At 37.9% G+C, this 21,144-nt stretch overlaps 3 protein-coding genes across 4 annotated transcripts; 1 reads left to right on the forward strand and 2 right to left on the reverse strand.

Moving 5' to 3' along the window:
• Window positions 1-1,179: 1,179 nt before the first annotated feature.
• On the reverse strand, window positions 1,180-6,446 carry LOC111411914 (isoleucine--tRNA ligase, cytoplasmic-like). The gene is made up of 2 exons (XM_023042581.1): window positions 5,825-6,446; window positions 1,180-4,418 (listed from the first exon to the last, which is right to left on the reverse strand). The coding sequence occupies exons 1-2, from the start codon at window positions 6,389-6,391 to the stop codon at window positions 1,422-1,424; spliced, it is 3,564 nt and encodes a 1,187-aa protein (XP_022898349.1). The 5' UTR covers window positions 6,392-6,446; the 3' UTR covers window positions 1,180-1,421.
• A 2,785-nt stretch (window positions 6,447-9,231) lies between these two features.
• On the forward strand, window positions 9,232-12,190 carry LOC111411915 (pentatricopeptide repeat-containing protein At1g18485-like). The gene has a single exon (XM_023042582.1). The coding sequence runs from the start codon at window positions 9,508-9,510 to the stop codon at window positions 11,974-11,976; it is 2,469 nt and encodes an 822-aa protein (XP_022898350.1). The 5' UTR covers window positions 9,232-9,507; the 3' UTR covers window positions 11,977-12,190.
• A 140-nt stretch (window positions 12,191-12,330) lies between these two features.
• On the reverse strand, window positions 12,331-16,355 carry LOC111411916. 2 transcript variants are annotated; one of them, XM_023042583.1, is made up of 4 exons: window positions 15,794-16,355; window positions 15,595-15,692; window positions 14,159-14,322; window positions 12,331-14,029 (listed from the first exon to the last, which is right to left on the reverse strand). In XM_023042583.1, exons 1-4 carry the CDS (start codon window positions 16,306-16,308, stop codon window positions 12,941-12,943), a joined length of 1,866 nt encoding a protein of 621 aa, XP_022898351.1. In that variant the 5' UTR covers window positions 16,309-16,355; the 3' UTR covers window positions 12,331-12,940. The 2 variants fall into 2 exon arrangements, with proteins under 2 accessions (XP_022898351.1, XP_022898352.1); XM_023042584.1 differs by having other exon boundaries at window positions 15,814-16,084.
• Window positions 16,356-21,144: the final 4,789 nt, after the last annotated feature.

Below are 21,144 nucleotides of genomic sequence, written 5' to 3' on the forward strand. Positions count from 1 at the left end.
TTTTGTTTTTTTTTTTTTTTTTTTTTTTTTCCTTAGTTTTTTTTATTAGAAGATATCCTATAAATTTTATTTTTGCCCCCCTAAGTCAAGTCGTCTGGGTCCGCCCCCGTATACATTTGTAAAGTTCATATATCATTCCTGTAACTAACTTGGCAAGTATCTGCCACAACATCGTCATGGACCGTTCCTTTAATTTTCACTCATGAAAATTATTTCATGTATGAATAAGACACAAAATTGTGATTTTAACACAACGCAGTCTAAGTATATGGATAAGTTCATATATTGTTGGTGTTATTTACCACAATCCATTTTCTCTTCGTAAAATTCCCTTCGAAATATAATAAAAATGTTAATAAATGAAGAAAAAAAATATTTATTTCAACTTATTAGAGATGCGACTTTTGTAAAAGGAAAATGGAGAACATCGCAGAGGATCACTCTCGATTTTCGATCTTCATTGTCCATTTTTTATTTCTTATTCAATGAACCAGATATTTTACTCCACCCAATTATCCAAGAATTTCAGCAGAAGTGGAATAGTATCCGACGCTAATACTTACTTAAATGCCAGGCTATGATGACACGAGTAAGCTTTAAAAATATCGACTAGTCAAAGTTAGAAATAAGTTACTTATTATAAGAATAATCCCTTCTGAAAAAGGCAAGCTGTATTTTTCTTAAAGCATATTTGGCCAAAAGGTTAAGAGCACTTTTCTGGACATAAAGACTACGTTTTCAAATTAATTTTCTTAAAGAAAGTAACTTCTAGAATACTATAATGATTGTGTTATTACCAGATCACCTTACAAGACATACAACATGAATTCATTGATGTATTCTCTATTGGTTGGTTGAGGATTTTAATAAAAATAATTCTATATACACTTTAAATGCCCCCACTATTGTCAAAATATAACACTCTTCACTACTTAGACTAAGTTCAAATCTAAGTAAAACCCAATATGAAATTTAAATTACAAATGTAACAGTTTGACAAATAAGTTACTTATATAAGTTTAATTATACCTTTTAGCCCAAGGAAGAAGAAGAAACATATTTATAATTTTTCTTTCATATTTGTAAGTACGCCCAAACAAGCTCATATAGATTATTAGTCATGGACTCACTGTTCCCCACACATAAGAGCTAACCTAATAGCAAAAACATTAACAGAGATTTGAGTCCTCTTTAATCTATTTTGTAATTTAAAATCTTCAAAATACAATAATTTCAGAAAAGAACAGAAAAACAAGTTATTCCAGCTATCTTAACACGTAAGGTTCCCCCTTCTCGTATTCATTTATCTCTCCATTGTTCCTCTTTCTAGATGCACATACATGCAAATTTATACCAAGTTGGAAGAAGCAAAAAGAATGACAAGTCAAATGTACCTGGACGTGTAAAATCTGAAGTAAAATTTACTTGGTCCATGAGCTCAAGAAATAATCACCAACACTCAAGAACATGTGTTTGTTCAACACGACATCCACAGCAGGTTGATCGTCAATGCACTTGACTATGATCTTACCCTTTCCTTGGTGGAATTCTAACTTCAAATTATGGTGGTCCCTCGACAACAAATAAGATTTTAACCCCTGTGCGAACTTGGTATTGCCTGCATACAACTCCACAATGGCATCCGAGTTGAATACTAGAGCAGGTCTAGCCAGAGTGATAGCAAAAGAGAGATTTGATATCCCATGAAAACTCTCTTCGTCAAGAATCACAGCATGTGAAGGCATCAAAGAAGAGGGAAGTAATGAACACCCAAGAGCATCCCTGATATATAGTTCCTGTGATTCTAAAATTTCTTGAAGTTTTGTTTTGTTTTCATCTAAAGATTTAAAATAGACCTCCACCATGTCGGTAGGCTCAAGCGCGGCTTTCTTACGTAACTTCTGTACTCTATTAACAACCTCGCGAGCAGTTCCAGCCTCAAACAATGACTCATCCCCATGCAAATCCAATATCACCAAGACATCACCATCTCCTGCAGCATCCATTTCATCTTCTGACACATTATCAGGACGTCTGAAACCCCGAATTATCTTAAGATCACTACGCTTCAGAACATGCGTTGCAATAGTAACTTCTCCTGCTTTTTCAAAAGCTAAGATATCTTCTGTGGACATTGCCTTCACCTCCTTTGTGACGATTCCCATTGATTTTCCCAGGCGTTTTCCTAAAACACTAAAATCAGGTTCTGCTCGCAAGGAAGCATACTTCAGTGTATCATTACATGGGACCAAAGATTTCACATTAAGCTCCTCGAGCACATAATCTCTTAGTTTACCAGCAATGTCATCGAGGAACACCGCATCAGGATGCACAATCACCATCTCCTTGAGAGGTGTTTTCAGAGGTTTGTTATGTCGCTCACGAATGTTCCGTGCAAGATCGATGATTGTCATCATCCGAGTGACACTCTGTTCAATACGGTTAACTTCCTTCCCTTCTACATCTGGGAAACTGCAGAAGTGAATGCTCACTTCTGTTCCACTGCCAACTTTCCTTAGGTTCTGATAGAGAACTTCTGTGAAGAATGGTGTGAATGGAGCCATTGCTTTACATGCTGTCAGAAGCACGTGATAAAGAGTCGAAAGAGCAGTTCTGCAATCCTCTTCTCCAGTCCGGCCTTTAAGTCTTTTCCGATTAAATCGCACATATATATTCGTCAAGTTGTCCAGAAATTTGAGGAGATAAGGAACCACTGTGTACAGCCTATAAGCATCCATTTCTTGCCGCACAAAATGAACCAAACTCTGAGTTGCCGAGTTTATCCACTGGTCAAGGACATTTGAGGACTTTTGAAGGATGTTATGATCAATGGGGATAAATGGTGCGAGTCCATCAACCTCAAGTCTTCTAGCATTTTGGACAAGGAACCTATAGGCATTATACCATGGCAAAAAAACATCTTTTACAACACCATATACTCCATCCTTCTTAAAACGTAAAGGTTCTGCACGAACAACGGGCGAATTTATGATGTACAATCGTAATGCATCAGCCCCGTAATCGTTTATTACCTCAGAGGGTGGAGGATAGTTCTTCAATCTCTTACTCATCTTTTTCCCATCCGCAGCCAGGACAAGCCCATTGCAGATGAGATTTCTAAAAGCAGGTTTTCCAAAAAGTGCAGTTGACAGTACCATGAGAGTGTAGAACCATCCCCGAGTTTGATCTAGTCCCTCAGCCACAAAATGTCCAGGAAAATTGTTCTCAAAAAGATCAACATTCTCAAATGGATAGTGGATGTAAGCATAAGGCATGGAGCCGCTCTCAAACCAGCAATCAAAGACGTCCTCCACACGTCGAAGAACTCCAAATTCAGAGCCACGACTTGAAGGGATTGTGATATGATCAATGTTATGACGATGCAGGTCAGTCACCTTGGCACCAGAAAGTTTTTCCAATTTATCAATAGAGTCCATAACCACAATTTCCTCACCATCCTCGCTAATCCATATAGGAAGTGGAGTACCCCAAAACCTACTTCGACTAACAGCCCAGTCTCTCGCATTTTCTAGCCAATTATGGAAGCGCTTTTCCTTCACAAAATCTGGCACCCAGTATGTTAGTTTGTTGTTCTCTAGCAACTGATCCTTAATCTTTTCAACTGCAACAAACCAACTAGGAACTGCCCTGTAGATAAGGGGAGTGTCAGATCTCCAACAAAAAGGATAATTATGAGTAAAGCTTCCAGATTTGACAAGTCTGCCTTTCTCCTTTACTGCTTGAATGATATCTTTATCCGCATCCTTGACGTAGCACTTGCTGAAGTCAACAATTTTCTCAGTGAAACGTCCATCATCATCCACTGCCACGATCAGGTTCTCCCCCTTGCTAATTATGTTATGCTCCATACAAACACGGTAATCATCTTCCCCAAAAGCAGGAGCGCAGTGAACAATTCCAGTTCCACTATCATCAGTTACGTAGTTATCTGAAATAACTCTGAATGCCACATCGGAGAACTCCTTGAAATAATCAAACAACGGCACATACTTCTTGCCCACGAGTGAGAAACCAATGCACTTATCCAATATTTCATAGAAATCAGTATGCTTTACTTTAGCACCCTTGGCCTTCAAATTTGGACGTTCAGAATTATCAACAGTTCCTTTCTTCGGCTTTTCGATAGGAAGTTCAGTGAAACGTGATTCTGCAACCACATAAACTTTCCCATTGACTTTGTTGCGGACCTTCAAATAAATAAAATTGGCATTGACACAAAGTGCGAGATTGCTAGGCAATGTCCAAGGTGTTGTGGTCCATGCCACAAGACATGCATCATCTGGATCATCAACTATGGGGAAAGCTACCATGATTTCCGGGTCAGGTACTTCCTTATAGTTAGAATTGGCTTCAAAATTGGATAATGGAGTTTTGCAACCTGTACTGTATGGCATGACCTGCAAAATTAACAAATGAACCACCAAATTAAGATGAGTTCCAAACTAGGAAACCATAGAACTCCTACAGAAATAATTATTCTTTGATTGCTTTTCATTCTCTTTCCCTCAAATTCCTAAGCCTACGTTTGGTTCGTGTTTTTTAAACTAAGATAAACAATCAAGCCATTTTTATTCATAGGGACCCACAAGCACTATCCACTTATCCACCACTCATTTTTTATCTATTCATAATTTAGATAGTTTATGAACACTTCCCAAAAATGAGTTAAATCACTGAAGATATTACACAACAAGAAATTTCTAAATTTTTCAGATCCCAGGTCATAGAAGGAAATGGAACCCTTTATGAGCAAGTGACAAAAAAAATAGAAATAAAGCCATATTCACAAACCATCGTGTCAACAACTTAACAAGTTTCTATATAACCAGTTCAGTAATAATGAGATTATTAACAATGATCAGCGAAAATTATTAGAACGTTGCAGAATACAAGTGCCATTCCCCTAGTAGGGGAATAGCCCAATGTAAATTATTTACGTAGAATTTGTGCCGACAACCTAAAGGACAGAAGTAAATGGAGACAAAACATTCAGTGAGTGGCTAATACCTCCACCATATCTGACATGACATTACAATTTACAATTATAACTCTGCAGTCCAGAGCTTCCTTCTGGCAAATTTCTGGTTTACCCCGAGAACATAGCATTTCACATTTTTAGCCATTGTAGAGCTATATAAACGAACGAGCAGGCATAAAACATGATAGATTAATCATAGCACAGGCCTTTCAATATAATTTTCTTATCACAATCATGTTAGAACAGTGAAGTTTACTGATCTATTTCATTACTCGGATATAGTGGGGAAGGAAAAACTTATATCTATTTCTCTTTATTAGGTACACTATCACATCGTGGAATTGTAAATATATCCGTCGTTCTTTTGTTGGTAAGACATCCTATTCTAAAAGGACTGCTGGATGTTCTTAAGACAACATGAACCCCATGGAGACCTTTCGTGTTTATACCAGTTTTTTAATATATGGTTCATACTGTAAGACTGGACCAATTTTCATATTATTGATTTCTCCCAAGAAACGGTATTTCATTACCTTAAACAATTACTTCAATACGATTTAAAACACTTCTTGTGCCTTTCTGGGAAGTATAAAAATGATTTAACTTGCTTTATCTCCAAGAGATCATTTTCCTAATTCTCCAATAGAAAAAAATTTGAAAACAATTGCAACTTAAACGGCCCAGGATAAATTATCTAGATTAAAATAATATACCATATGAATTGCCAAAATAAGAGTAAATAAATAACCACACAAATATAGCATACAACAAATAGGTGATTGCATAATATTTATAGGTAAACAAGAACAGAAATGAAAACCAAACCTTAAAACCCCGATAGACAAGACCCTTCTGGAACAGTTGTGAAAACACCCACCAAACCGACTCCATAAAATTCAAGTCCATAGTCTTGTAATCGTTCTTAAAATCAATCCATCTCCCCATCCTAACCACAGTCTTTTCCCACTCCTGAACATACCTCGTCACAATCGATCGGCACTCCTCATTGTAATTCCCAATCCCCATTTTAATCACGTCCTCCCGACTATTAATTTTCAGCTTCTGATCGATCTCATGCTCGACAGGCAGCCCGTGGCAATCCCATCCGAACCTGCGGGTCACGTGGTGGCCAGTCATCGACTGGTATCGGGTCACAATATCCTTGATTGTGCCAGCCAAAATATGTCCATAGTGCGGGAGACCAGTGGCAAAGGGTGGCCCATCGTAAAAGATGTACTCTGGTAAATGCTTCGTGCGCTCTAACTGAGTCTCAAATGCCTTGATATCGTCCCACCATGACAGGACTTTCTCCTCCTGCAGTGGGAACGAGAAATCCTTTCCTTCACAGACGTCATCCATTGATGAATCTACGCCGCCGCGCAGCGACCCCATCTAGAGCTTCAGTTCAGGCGATGGAGGATAGGGTTGTGGAGTGGCGTTTTTATGGATATGTCAATGCCGAGCATATTTCTTTCTTTAACGTTATTGGCTAATACAAGGCTGAAGCCCAATTATTGTTTACAGATCTGGAATGTCTCGGACCAATAAGATTACTTTTGGACTGACCTATATGGGCCGAGGGCCTTGCAGCAGTCCATATTCCTTGATCTTGAGATAGGGCTGGCAACGGATCCCAGCTGTTACCGGCTCACGAGGCTGGCTTCTATTGGCGGCTAGTCGACCGTCAAGATTTTGAAAAGAAAGCCCTAAAAATCTGAATTAAATTTTAAGTCAAAGTGAATAATTAATTTTAATCATACATTTTATTAACTTTTATTGATATATTTTAAAAATCTGAATTTTATCTAAACCAAATAGGAGCTAAATATCCAAACATATATCCTCCCCCATTTCGGCATCGAACCATGTAATGCCGTCATTAAATTTTGACAATCATATATGCAGTACGTCTAAAGTTGTCTAAATATACAAGTATCAAGGCACATGCACTTTCTATTTTATTCTTATGAGGGACGGATTTGCGGGGCGGCGGGGGACTAGCTGGGCTGTAGTCCCCCCCTCCGCGTATTAGCCCAGCTTGAATTTTTTTAATCCAATTTTGAATTCAAACTTGGATCCGTCTCTTTCTTATCCTTAACAAAGAAAAATAATAATAATAAAATTAAAGGCATTGAATATAACCAATAGTTACTCCACGGTAGTTGCCTTTATTCTTCTTTCTCTGAGTGGGCAATCCAGATTCACACACATGAACAAGTTTCACAATACTCTACCACGGAAAACGGGATTACATAATACTCATAGGCTTAGCATTGTGTTCTCGATTCTCTTCAGTTTCTTATTTCTTCTTTCCATTCCAGGATCTGTTGAAGAAAGCACCTCGGCGTACAAAAGAGCCGACGTCAGCTATGGTGCAGGTGCTGTCCTAGGTGACATCTCCCGAGGCATCCTCCGAGGCGTCTTCGTCCAAAGTGACGTGGACCGAGGTGTCCAAATCACTGAGGCATCTTCGTTCGAAGTGATGTGGGTCGAGGCGTCCAGATCACCAAGGGGATGCGGATAGAGGTGTCCAGATCAACCGAGGTGTCGCTGTCCAAAGTGATGTGGACGGAGGCAGTACGTGTGGGAGAAGTGCCTCTCTGTCGCCATTTTTACAAATGAACCTTTTTGGTCAACTCTGTGTTCATGTCTTTAGGAATGATAGATGTGACATCTCTGTCAAGTGTAACCTCCTAGTTAGAAGAATTATTTGCCTGCCTACCCATGAAACGATTGATGGATGCCTACGAACAGACGTCTCGTACGATTAGATGAGTCCACATATCTCGCATTCAACGATGCCCCTTCTAACATTCTCCCTATAAATACCAAAGAGCCCAGCTTGAATAAGTTAAAATTATTCCACTATAAAAAGCATATTTGTTTTCTTCTCCCCCACATATAGAGATTTCGACAAATTGCCACCACCAGAATATACATTCACCGTCAACTGACTTGATTGTGGGAGTGTATATGGCCACTACACCTTCGTTGGGAATGACATATTTGTCTTCTTCTAGGGGACAGCTTAGTAGGATTTTTGAAAAGTCAAAAGTCACCAGCTAAAAGAAACTGAATTTAGATATGTAGGGATAAATTTCTAAAAGTGTTTTAAAGCAAATTGATGTTAAGTACCTTTTTCAGAAACTTTTTTTTTTTTTACGAGAAGTATAAACAAAATCGCAAATTCTCCCAACTACATTTTTCACAAATGCACTTGAGAGTTGAGACATGTTTGATATATACCACACATGACACTTGATTTGAAATAATATAATAGATTATATTTTAAATTTTTTTTTCGTGGAAAAGTGAATACACGAGCCGCATTCATTTTTTGGGTTTATTGGGACATGATGTAGTGAATATGTCATTCTATGTTCATGGACAAAACTCCCACATGTTTTCTTCCCAAAGAATTTGTGAAATTTTGTGGATTTAGTTACTTCAATTCAGTTTCCATGTTACTAGCCCCTTTGTGAAACTTGATAAGGTTGTCTTGCAAATGCTGCAAAAATTGATTCGAGTTAGAAAAAAAATAAAAAGGACATTGCATGTGAACATTTTAGATAGAAACATGTAAACATGTGAGAGTAAAAGATGTGTTGATAGCATATTTGGCTAAGCTCAAAACATTCGCTCATCATAAGCAAGTCTACTTAAAAATAACATGCAGTGACAAGTTTGGAAAATAAAAAATTTACTTTTTACTTATTTTTAAGTACCAAATCCATGCAATTTAGAGGGATTCACTTAACTTTTACCAAGAGTATAAGAAAATAGTTTGACGACGTTTTTCTTGGTGGCATTTCTGGCACCGAGCATACTATTCAATGCAATCAAATCTCACCAAAATTCCCCGAGCATCTATTTCTTCTGTCTTGCATAGCATAACTCTTCTTGTTTGTCAATGCAATTTTTAACACTGATAACACTCACTATTTATAACACCGTAGCTACCGACCTTTAATGGTAAATAGCTTAATATTTTTTGCGATGGGTCCTCGACCTTTGATTTATAACACACTGGGTATTTTGTAATGGGAAAAAAAGCTTCAAATCGATCATTAAAAGTTCAAATTTCAAGTAAAATGATTGGTATACCCTTGTTTTGATTCAACCATTTCGAGAGGTTTTCTAAGTTCAAAATAACATCTATTATTATTTTTTTTACAACATTTATTGAATCAACTAGTATGTTATATTCACTTTCAACATGATCGTGTGTTTTATTTCCCTCAAATTCTTCATGATCAATAATAAATTCAAATCCTGGATTTCCAGTTTAGATCGTTTTGTTGGCCATTCGAGTGAGTCCCAATCTGGAAGAATGGAAGTTGTTCATGTGATTTAGAGTTTCGTGGTTTCGAGACTCAAATGCGTCCGTAGTCATCAGCTGAGGCTTTCGTGGCGAAGGAAGGTGGGAATCAGCTCGGATGCCTCCACACATTGGATCCGAATACTGGTTATAGCCCTCAAAGCCTTTCCGAGCATAGCTATAGAATGTTATGTTCCACCATGTCCGCGCTCTCCGTTTAACTTCCTGCAAATTCCTTTGCAGTCACATTCATGTCCAACGAAGACTCTTCTTTCTCTCTGCCGCCGCATCACCCCAATGGCGGCAGACCACCGATATCCTCCTCCTCTGTGCCGCCGCTCAAACCCTTTCCCAAAGCCAACAAATCCACGCTCAGGCAGTCCTTCACGGCCATCTCCCCCGCAGCGTTTCCATTTCCTCAGCCCTTATCCTCTCTTACGCCAACTTTTATTCCCAACCCTCCGCCCTCTACGCTCTCTTCTCTCAGACCCTCCCCTTTTCTCGCTCCGCTTTCCTCCATAACACACTCCTCAGAGCATACACTGTTCTAGCCAGTGGGTCCCAGAAAAGCTACATTGATGCTGCTCGTGGGTTTTTGATATACAACGACTTGTTCAGGAACACTGGTTTCCAGCCTGATGATCACACATTTCCTTTTGTATTGAAGCTTTGTGCAGATTTTTTAGAAAGAGCCAAAGGGTTGGAAGTACACGGGATGTTGACCAAGACTAGGTTTAATGATGATGTGTTTGTGAATAACACCCTTCTTCTGTTTTATGGGAATTGTGGGGATTTGGGGAGTGTTGAGAAGCTGTTCGACGACATGCCTGAAAGAGACTTGATCTCGTGGAATACCGTTATTAGGGTGTTTTCAGATAATGGGTGTTGGTTGGAAACTGTTGGGTTGTTCAAGGAGATGGTTTTGGTGTCCAGGTTTAGGCCTAATACGGTTACTGTCGTGAGTGTGTTGCCTGTATGCGCGTGGCTTGAGGATATAAATTTAGTTAGTTCGGTTCATTGTTATGTCTTCAAGGTTGGTTTGGATGGTGAAGTGAGGATTGGCAATGCAATGGTCGACGCTTATGGGAAGTGTGGGAATGTTGCGGCTTTAAGTGGGGTGTTTGAAGAAATGGTTGAAAGGAATGAAGTTTCTTGGAATTCACTTATTGGTGGTTTGGCATATAGAGGTTTTAATACTGATGCTTTGGATAGTTTTAGGCTAATGATTAATGAGAATATGAAATTGAATTCCATAACTATAGCCACTATGCTACCAGCATTGGTAGATCTAAGATTTTTCAGTAAAGGAAGAGAAGTTCATGGTTTTAGTATAAAAATGGGGGTAGACTCCGATGTTTTTGTAGCTAATGCATTGATTGATATGTACGGAAAATGGGGACATTTCACTGGAGCGTCAAACGTGTTTTGTAAGATGGACCTGAAGAATGTAGTGTCGTGGAATTCCATGATTGGTAACTTTGCTCAAAATAAGAGAGAGTTGGAAGCTATAAATCTTGTTAGAGAAATGCAAGCTCATGGTGAAATTCCTAACTCTGTCACTTTAACTAATGTTCTTCCTGCATGTGCCCGACTAGGTTCTCTTTACCAGGGAAAGGAAATACACGCCAGGACAATCAGAAAAGGGTCTGCCTTTGAATTATTTGTCTCAAACGCGTTAACAGACATGTATGCTAAATGTGGCTGCCTAGATCTTGCTCAAAACGTATTTGATACATCTCTCAGAGATGAAGTATCATATAATATACTAATCACAGGCTATTCTCAGACAAATGATTGTCACAATTCTCTTAGCCTGTTTTCAGAAATGGAAATGGTGGGGATGAAGCAGGATATAGTTTCCTACATGGGAGTACTCACGGCCTGTGCAAACATATTGGCAATCAGAAAAGGAATGGAGGTCCATGCATTTGCAATGAGAAGGTTATCTCATGAACATCTTTTTGTTGCAAATTCACTTCTGGACTTTTACACTAAATGTGGACGGATCAAAATTGCCACAAAGGTTTTTGATCGTATCCCTTTGAGGGACGCTGCATCATGGAATACCATGATTTTGGGGTTTGGAATGCTTGGAGAAGTAGGGACTGCAATCAATTACTTTGAAGCCATGAAGGAGGATAACGTTGAATATGACTCGGTTTCGTATATCGCAGTTCTATCTGCTTGTAGTCATGGTGGATTAGTTGAAAAAGGGAAAGAATACTTTGATGACATGTTAGCTCAAAATATCAAGCCCTCTGGGATGCATTATGCATGCATGGTGGATCTTCTTGGCCGTTCTGGCCTCATGGAACAGGCAGTAGATCTTATAAAAAGCTTGTCAATGAAACCCGATGCAAATATTTGGGGTGCTTTACTTGGGGCATGTCGACTCCATGGGAATGTGGAACTGGGCTGTTGGGCAGCAGAGCATCTACTTGAGCTGAGGCCAGATCATTCTGGTTCTTATGCACTACTTTCAAACATGTATGCAGAAGCAGGGAGGTGGGATGAGGCAGATAGGATCAGGAAATTGATGAATGGGAGGAAAGTGAAGAAGAATCCTGGATGCAGTTGGGTTCAGATTCAAGACCAATTGCACAGTTTTATTGTTGGACAAAGATTAGATCCAAGTTTGTTACTTGAGAGTTCGCGTTAGTGGCTTCAAAATGTGGTCGATCCCAAGGTACTTTTGCATGTTTAGTAAAAGAATTACACGATAGTGCGATACTAGACAGAGTTGAGGAAAACAAAAGAAACTAAAATTTTGTTAATATATAATAAACAGCGTTGTGGGAAAACAAAATAATCTGGTCATGAATGTATGCAATGACAGCTTCTGGTTTTGAGGCCCAATTTCTTTTAGAATCCAATTTTTGCTGAGTAACTCTCTCCCTACTTATTTATTCAATTCATTCTTATTATGTTGTTTTGTTATGCTAGATTTCAGAAAAGTGCAAATTGGGCAGTTTCTAAGAAATTACAAGAGAGCTTCAAGGATTGGAAAGACTAATGAATATATCGATGCGATTGCATTTTGATTATAAAAGTAAAATAAAAATTCAAGTACTTGTCACCCAATTTCAATCTGTTAGCATTGTAAACAGCATTCTTCGTACAGAAATAGAAGCCATTGTCTAGTATTAACTAACACTACGTCCAAACGGGCCTTTAAGAACTGTAGAGTTCGAACTGTCCCACATGCTATTATGGGATACAAACTTGCCCAGAATATAATATCTGTTAGGAATTCACTAACCTCACCGTTGCGCCAATTTTTCTTAATAGGCTTCAACTGCTCAAAACTCCTGTAACAAGGATAGATCATTTGCACCAATAAGAAATTTTTTTCGTACCAGCTTAGCAACACCAAAAACCTACGATGTTTCAGGATGTTATTTTACACCACTGGCCACAGCCATCCACCAAGTAGGTTGCTTTCACTATCAAAGAAGACAAGATTCAGAAACATGCAAATTACCCAACAGACAAGTTCAATTGAGTTCCCTTTACCAACATTTTTGTGCATGTCCGAGCAGACCATTTCGGTAAAAAATCACCCTTCCACACCCAGGCCATACTGGTCCAATATTAAGTGAAAAAGAATAGTATATCACAAAAAGTTATGACGAGTGACAAACAACAGCAGTGCAAGAAGATTCATCATCCACAACCCACAATCTCAATTGTACTAGCTGCCTTTGTATTATATCCAGTTTGGTCTCAGAAGACCAGAAAGCAAATTTCTTTTCAGTCCCTAGAGAACTTTGGTTAGCAACAGCAATGTTGATACCAATGCCTAAGTGTGTCTCGTTTATGCTGTTATATTTGACGCTCTTTTCTCTCCATAATTTTTCCACTGCATAAAAAAATACGCTGTCATGAGGAACTGAATCTTTTCTCAATGTGTTCACCAATGTCGCAGCTTCACGTATAAAATCATCGACCCAAAGTTTTAAAACAGGTGATGAGCTCCTGACATAAAGAAGTCGATAACTCTTCCCAATAACAAAATCATTTGTCTGCTCGAAGGAATTGAGAAATAAATCTCTTGTAAGGGGAATCATGTTGGCATCAAGCAGCCAGGCGCTATAACCAAGTTCCAAGCATTTTTTAGTCACAAATGCCTTCACAAGAATCTCCTTGATAAGTTTGTCCATTGAATTTTGGAACTTCAAAGACTTGGCAAGTTTGGAAATATTGTAAAACTGGTCTGCATCAATTACAGGATGCCCTCTTTTTGCAAGATCAAGTAGGAAAAGTGAAGTTGGACCGATAAAGATATAGTTTCTAATATTCAGCCTCTCAATGTGGCAGAGAAAATTCCAGATAATTGTCTCTGATATCCTGTACAGGCTTATTACTATAACGGTGTCCATTTTCTGCACAGATTGAAGAATGGATCTAAGCTCGTCAGGACTTCTCACTATCCTATTAGTAAATACTTCTCTGAAGCAGAAGTCATACCACTTGAGATCACTTAAAGGATGTAGTTTCAGAGAGTTTAGATCATTAGAATTTTCATCCAGTAAGTAAGAATCGGGTCCTGCTGTTTTCCCATAATTAACACCAGCATCTCTATGAGAGACGCTGAGTGCTCTCTCTTGCAAGAAATTGGTATAAAAGTTGAAATACCCATGAGAATGGATAAATTTAATAAACCAAGGAGTCCAAATTCTCTCTCCCATCTTTTTGTACCATCCATTTGTCACCTATTAGACATCAATGTTCCATGTGAGAAGGACCACAACAAACAAATTGGGACTAGGAAACATTTCCATTTAAAGACATGGACAAGAAAAGAATAAACAAAGAAAGCAACTATAAGGAAAAAAAATTACCATCCCCTCGAGGTATGGCTTCATGCCTTTTGCTTTGTGTATATCGTACCAGAGACGGAACTCTTTCCAGTGTTTTGGAAACAGAAGCTGGCCCCAAGTGCCAACCAGCTGATACAAGAAAAGGTGAGTTTCACTATCTAAATGCATCTTGTTTCCGTGTTTACCTGTCAGCAGCAATCAATACAAAAAAGACTGTTATAGGTTAAAATGCTCTCTGGCAAGGAAAATTCATGATAGTGAATCATATAAAGATGACATGGAGAGTCACACTCCTGTGACTGCAACATCATCAACTATAGTTATCTGCTACCATAGAAACCAAAGGAAACATATCAAATGGGATCCCCAACTATGCAAGAATAATGAAAGGAAAGTGCAGAGAGGATTAGTCATTGCAGTTTTGATGTGCTTTAGAAGGAATAAATTTGCTTTTAACTTGTGATGGACATAACCCTGAAGATTAGCATTCGTCTGCATGTCATCTCAACGAAGAACAGTGTAGATTGAGACCGGTAACAGGACGTGTTTACTCACATGCAGACATAATACAGTTGGCTACACCAGCATCCTAAATTCATGTGACTAGTGCAGATGAAGATATCACAGATTGCTTTAATGGTTCTCTTTTTGGCAGAAACTAAGATGAGAATTCATAAAATTTTAGGAAATTTAAAACATGGGTGTTAGTTTGTTGAATTTTGCACATTATTAAATCAAAATATTCCAAAACATGTATGAAATTATAGCCTTGTAGTTGTAAGTTGAATTGATTTTACTCATCTTAAGAATTGATCTGACTAAACACTGATGATCAAAAAAGGAAAATAGATTCAAATTCTTGGGGTCAAAATTCCTGAAAATTTGGAATTCTCAAGAATGCAGTCCCTTTTAAGCAATATGTAGGTGAGATGCACTTTGAATTGTTGTAAATATGGTTTTAGCTCATTATTTTCTCTTCATGCTACATCAAGCAAGGTGACGACTAAGGTGTCAAACAACAAATGACAAAAGAATACTATATAGTCTTCCTATTGCAACAAGTTTCCAACTTATTTGTCTCAGAAATCATTTCCAATTTCAGCATAAACACTGCTGATACATGTTCCAGCTTTGCTTGAGTGTAACTGTAATGTCAGTATATTACACAGAAAATGTGTTGGATTGTGTGTTTGCTTTGCATGTTCCTATTCTATTCTGTTTAGCATTACTCTTATAGTTGGAGAGTAAGGTTTACTCCATAAGAAAATATATAACAACTATTTACAAGGTATTTGAAAACTGTTCAATGCTTACAATTAAAGTCTTACTTAACGAATGAGCAAAAACCCCATGACATAAATTCTATCTATTTGTGCATTTTCTTAGCAACTACAGATTAAAGTGGCAAAATAAAAATCCCCAAAAAATTGAAATATAACAAAAGAAAACGAAAATACCTGGGACGAACCTCGGCCGCTGCAGCGATGCCCCATAAATCATAGGGCTAAAATTTGAAGCATTATAGTAGTAATTCAATATCATAGACTTAAGAAACCTATAGATAAAATATAGAATTTGGATCAGTCCCGTCTGTGATAAAACAAAAATCCCATACACATAAATTCTAGAAAATGAACAATAAAGAAAAAATAAAACCTATAATAAAGAGGTGAAACCTCCAGATCGTCTTCAACAATAAACGCAAACTCATGATCCGAACTGGGCCACCAGGCCTCAAGCCACTGAGCCTGAAGCCCAGCATTTGAAGTTCGATAATGCACAAACTTTTCACCAAATTTCCACTCAAACCCATCAACAAAGTCAAGAATCTCCTTCGATAGATTCAATCTTTGGTCCAAATCCGCAGACCCATAATTCGAATCTTGCACGAAATGATCAATATATACATGAAGATGCACTTTGTTAATGCCATCATACTGCGCTTTGGCTAGAGATTTGAGGCAGCGGGAGAGAGAGGAGAGACGGTTGAATGTGAGGACTTTGATGAGAAGAGTGAAATTTGGTCCAGGATTTGAGGTTGAAATTGTGGGGAATTGAGGAAGGATTTGGGACCTGGGACTGGATGGGGAGAGAGAGAAGAGGAAAATGGTGGAGAGAGAGAGGAGGAGGAAGAGGAGGAGGAAGGGGAGTATGTTCTTCGAGGGCGCCATTGTTGCTACCGCTAGAAGAGTGTACAAGATCTAAAGAACACTTGCAAATTATAAGCTATATCCAATAAAATTATTGATAAAGAATTTATAAATGAAATTTGAATTAGTCTGATTCTTCCCCCGTTAAAATGAAAAATATAACCGTTATTCATTACATCAAGTCACCAAATTAAAATTTTTATCTTTGTATGGAATCCAAAACAACTATATTTTTCATTCTCAATTTTACAAAAAGGGAAACAAATGCCCTCAGAATGTGTTTAATTGACTTAACTTTATGATAAATGTCATTTTTTACCCAAATTTCTGTTTTTGGGATATTTGATTGATAAATTTTTTCATAGAAAATATTTTTCAACTTTTGATCACGTAACTATATTTTTCTCGAAAACATGAAAAATATTTTCTTAGGGAGGGGTACTTTTATTTTTTAGGTAATTCACTATCTCGTTCTCTATCTTATTTATCTACTTCGTCTCATCTATCTACTAATAAAAATGGACAAGCATAATATTTTCTAATTAGAAAACTAAATCAAGTAAATAAATTTAAGCCCTGATTGATATGAAAATTTTTCCATCTTTTTGATTGTTTGATTGGGCAAAATTTTTATGGAATTCATTTTCCCACTCACACCCACCCCACCCCAAACGTGACTTCTTTTACATGAATTGATGGAAACTAATTCCCATGTTTTTGGTGGGAATTGGTTTTTCCAGGTTTTTTTTATTTTTTTGGCAATGGAAATAAATTCTATCCCTTTAATCGACAATTTTCATGAAAAATAAGGCCAAACAGACGTCAAAAGATCCAAAATTTCAACATTTTTCATTTAAAAAATTATACAAATCAAACACATTTAATTGACAATTATCAGTAAAACAAGGCAATTCAATTTTCTTAAATTCGTTTTCTTTCCACCAAAATTCAATTTCATGAAAAATAAGGCCAAACAGACGTCAAAAGATCCAAAATTTCAATATTTTTCATGGGAAAAATTATACAAATCAAACACATTTAATTGATAATTATCAGTAAAACAAGGCGATTCAATTTTCTTAAATTCGTTTTCTTTCCACCAAAATTCAATTCTTACAATCAAATGAACCCTTAATTAATTATTTCATATTCTTTTCATATAAATTACATGTTTGAAATTAAACACACTGTTAGATTATTAGTTTCCTTTGAAAATTGAAATAGGTATTAGCTTTAAATTGTGTGGTTCGTTTCACAACACTAATTTTAAACTTGGATAGTTCGTTTATTAAACAATAAATCTTAAATTTTGATTGTATCTTTGATCATTAGATAAATTAAATTAATAGTTTGTAGTTAATAAGTCCTGATAATTAAAACTCGAGATCTATCTTAAGATCGACCTCATTCGTAGGAGTGGCTCGAGCCATTCTACATCATTTATTTATTTTATCGTTAATAGGTGTGAAATATTATCCTTTAACGCGGTCAGCACGTCTTACAAAATATGTTGTCCGCAAATGTTGGTGACTCCAATATAGCGGATAGAATTCACCTATTTTAGAGTTAGTGTTAGGTTTTCATATGAATGAAGGAAAATTTCATTATTCTTGAATGAATGTATACAAGCATTTTTTAGTACACGTGAAATAACCTAGGCTAATTTAGGAATGGAAATCATTAGAATAATTACAGTTGAGTGATAAGGAAAACAATATTNAAATAACCTAGGCTAATTTAGGAATGGAAATCATTAGAATAATTACAGTTGAGTGATAAGGAAAACAATATTTCTCAATATGGCATAACTCTTAATACTCCCCCTCAAGTTGGACATGAAAATCCGTAATGCCCAACTTGAGAGTGAAATGTTGAAAAAGATCCTTCCCGAGAGCCATGGTGAAAATGTCAGCCAAATTGAGTTTGGTAGAGACCTGTGTAGGGAGGATCAATCCAGAAAGATATTTCTCACGCACCAAATAGCAATCAATTTCAATGTGTTTAGTACGTTCATGAAAAATCGGATTGTGAGTGATGTGAAGGGCAGCATCATTATCACAAAAAGTGGAATAGGCTTTGAGTCGAAGACAGTGAGATCACGCAGAAGAGACTTGAGCCAAACAAATTCACAAGTGGTCATAGCCAAAGCACGGTACTCAGCTTTGGCAGAGGAACGAGAAACAACTGTCTATTTCTTCGTGCGCCAAGAGATGGGGCTCATTCCAAGTGTAATAAAGAACCCAGTAGTGGGGCAACTAGCCCAATCAGAATCCGAGTATGCCAAAAGTCGAAGATCACACTGTGTAGAATAAAATAATCCATGACCTGGAGATCCCTTCAGGTACTGGAGAACGTGAATGGCAGCTTGATAGTGTGAATCCCGAGGACTCTGCATGAATTGGCTCAGCATAGTGACAGAGAATGAGATGTCTGGACGAGTAATAGTAAGGTAAAGAAGGCGACCCACTAGTCGTTGGTATGGACTAGGATCAGGGAGCAAAGTGCCTGCATCCGGAGTGAGTTTCAAATTCTGATCCATGGGAAAAGCAGCAGGCCGAGAACCCAAATGGCCAGAGTCGGCAAGAATATCCAAGGCATATTTCCTATGATTGACAAAGATTTCATGTGGCGATCGTGCAACTTCAAGACCTAGAAAATACTTCATGTTGCCTAAGTCTTTGATTTTAAAATGCTTGTCAAGAAAAGATTTGAGTGTAGTAATGGCTGAAAGATCATTTCCTGTAATTAACATGTCATCAACATAAACCAAAACCACAGTAAAAGAAGAACCAAAAGTTCGAGTAAATAGTGAGTGATCTGCCGCATATTGAGTGAAGCCATCAGATAATAACACAGAAGACAATTTTGAATACCAACTGCGGAAAGCCTGCTTAAGGCCATAAAGAGATTTAAGGAAGCGACAAACACGAGTCTCCCCTTTTCGACCATAACCGGGAGGAAGTGTCACGTAAACCTCTTCTGCTAAATCACCATGAAGAAAAGCATTATTGACATCAAGTTGATGAAGGTGCCAATGACGGACAGCTGCAATAGGCAATACACAACAGACAATAACAAGTTTAGCTACGGGTGCAAAAGTCTCATGATAATCAAGGCCCTCAACTTGATTGTACCCCTTGGCCACTAACCGAGCTTTATACCTTTCAATGGAACCATCAACATGAAGTTTGGTTTTGAATACCCACTTGTAGCCAATAGGAGTCTTACCATGGGGAAGGGATGTGAGACGCCAAGTGTTGTTAGATTCAAGAGCTCGAATCTCAGCTTGCATAGCATCACGCCAATGAGAGTGTTGTACAGCTTGAGAATATCGAGTAGGGTCAGGTGATTAAGATAAGGCAAATAAAAATGCAAAATGAGCAGGTGAAAATTTATGATAAGAAAGAAAGTTTGAGAGGGGGTGAGCAGCACCTGAAGACGTGGCTGGAGCGGTGGTGTGCACAACAGGGGACGATGATGGGAGGGTAGGACATATATAATCGGCAAGATGAGCAGGACGTTGTCTATTACTTCATCCCGAGAGATTACAGTCTTCTTACTCTCTAAATCATAAACCCGATATGCACTATGAGTTCGAGGGTATCCTAAGAAGACATGGGCCGAGCACGAGGTTGAAACTTATCACGATCGGCATATATGGTGTGAGTATAGCAAAGGTAACCAAAGACACGTAAATGGTCATATCGTGGTGCATGTTGATAAAGACGCTCGAAAGGGAAAACGTGGTTTAAGGATGTAGATGGGGTGCGATTGATGAGATATGTAGCGGTGAGTACACATTTACCCCAAAAAGTGATGGGAAGGTGGGCTTAAAAACGTAAGCATTGAGCAACATTTAGAATATGACAGTATTTACGCTCAGCAACACCATTCTGTTGAGGTGTTTCCACGCAAGTGCGTTCATGGAGGGTACCTTGTTTAGAGAAAAAATCCTGAGTTGCACTAGCAAGGAATTCTTGATCATTATCAGTGCGGATGTGTCGTATGTTGGAATTAAATTGAGTGCGAATCATAGCAAAGAATGTGCGAAGACATGTTAAAGTTTCAGATTTTGAAAGCATTAGGTACAACCATGTAACTCGAGTGTATTCGTCCACAATTGTTAAAAAATAATGTGCACCTGATAGAGAAGCGGTGTGATAGTCGCCCCAAATATCACAAAAAATACGTTCAAAAGACATCAAACTTTTATTTGTAATTAATTGAAAAGGTAATCAGACATGTTTCTCACGATTACAAGCGTCACGATGATTATTAATTTGAGGATGAGAAATAAATTAGGGAACATTATGGGGGGAAGGGTGACCTAAATGTTGATGCCATATGTCAAAGGAAATCTGACTAGATGATTGAAGAGCAGTTGTTGGATTATTCTGGAAGTAGTACAGCCCATTACGCTCAATACCCAATCCAATCAGCATCTTCGTATTTAGGTCCTGAAAAGTACAAAAAGTGGGAAAAAAAGAGACAACACAATTGAGAGACTTCGTTAGTTAGCTGACAGATAGCAAATTAAATTGAAAAGCTGGAACAGATAAAACATTTGAAAGTCTGAGAGAAGGTGACAAATTAATATCACCCGAATTAGACACTGTAGCATGAGAACCTGTGGGGAGATAAACAGAACGAGGGCAAGTGGCATTATTGGAATTATTTAAAATTGAGGTAGTGATGTGGTGTGTTGTACCACTATCAATGACCCAACATTTGGAATCAAGAGAAGAAGCAGAGAAGGAACCTGTGAACGAGTGATTTGGGGATTTCAGAAGTTCCATTAACGAGGTAAATTGCTCGTGGGAGAAGCTAGGTGTGGTGCTACCGGTTGAGGGCGCGGCG

This window comes from Olea europaea, chromosome 16 (assembly GCF_002742605.1).
Source record: "Olea europaea var. sylvestris chromosome 16, O_europaea_v1, whole genome shotgun sequence".
Taxonomy (NCBI): Eukaryota; Viridiplantae; Streptophyta; class Magnoliopsida; order Lamiales; family Oleaceae; genus Olea; species Olea europaea.

What these genes read in the sequence shown, in the direction of transcription:
- LOC111411914 (XM_023042581.1), bottom strand. Translation starts at nt 6,391, where the DNA reads ATGGGGTCGCTGCGCGGCGGCGTAGATTCATCAATGGATGACGTCTGT. An exon ending in TTGTCTATCGGGGTTTTAAG is followed by an intron (nt 4,419 to 5,824) that starts GTTTGGTTTTCA and finishes TTAATTTTGCAG; the next exon opens with GTCATGCCATACAGTACAGG.
- LOC111411915 (XM_023042582.1), top strand. Translation starts at nt 9,508, where the DNA reads ATGTTCCACCATGTCCGCGCTCTCCGTTTAACTTCCTGCAAATTCCTT.
- LOC111411916 (XM_023042583.1), bottom strand. Translation starts at nt 16,308, where the DNA reads ATGGCGCCCTCGAAGAACATACTCCCCTTCCTCCTCCTCTTCCTCCTC. An exon ending in GTTTCACCTCTTTATTATAG is followed by an intron (nt 15,693 to 15,793) that starts GTTTTATTTTTT and finishes TTTTATCTATAG; the next exon opens with GTTTCTTAAGTCTATGATAT. An exon ending in GCGGCCGAGGTTCGTCCCAG is followed by an intron (nt 14,323 to 15,594) that starts GTATTTTCGTTT and finishes TGCTGCTGACAG; the next exon opens with GTAAACACGGAAACAAGATG.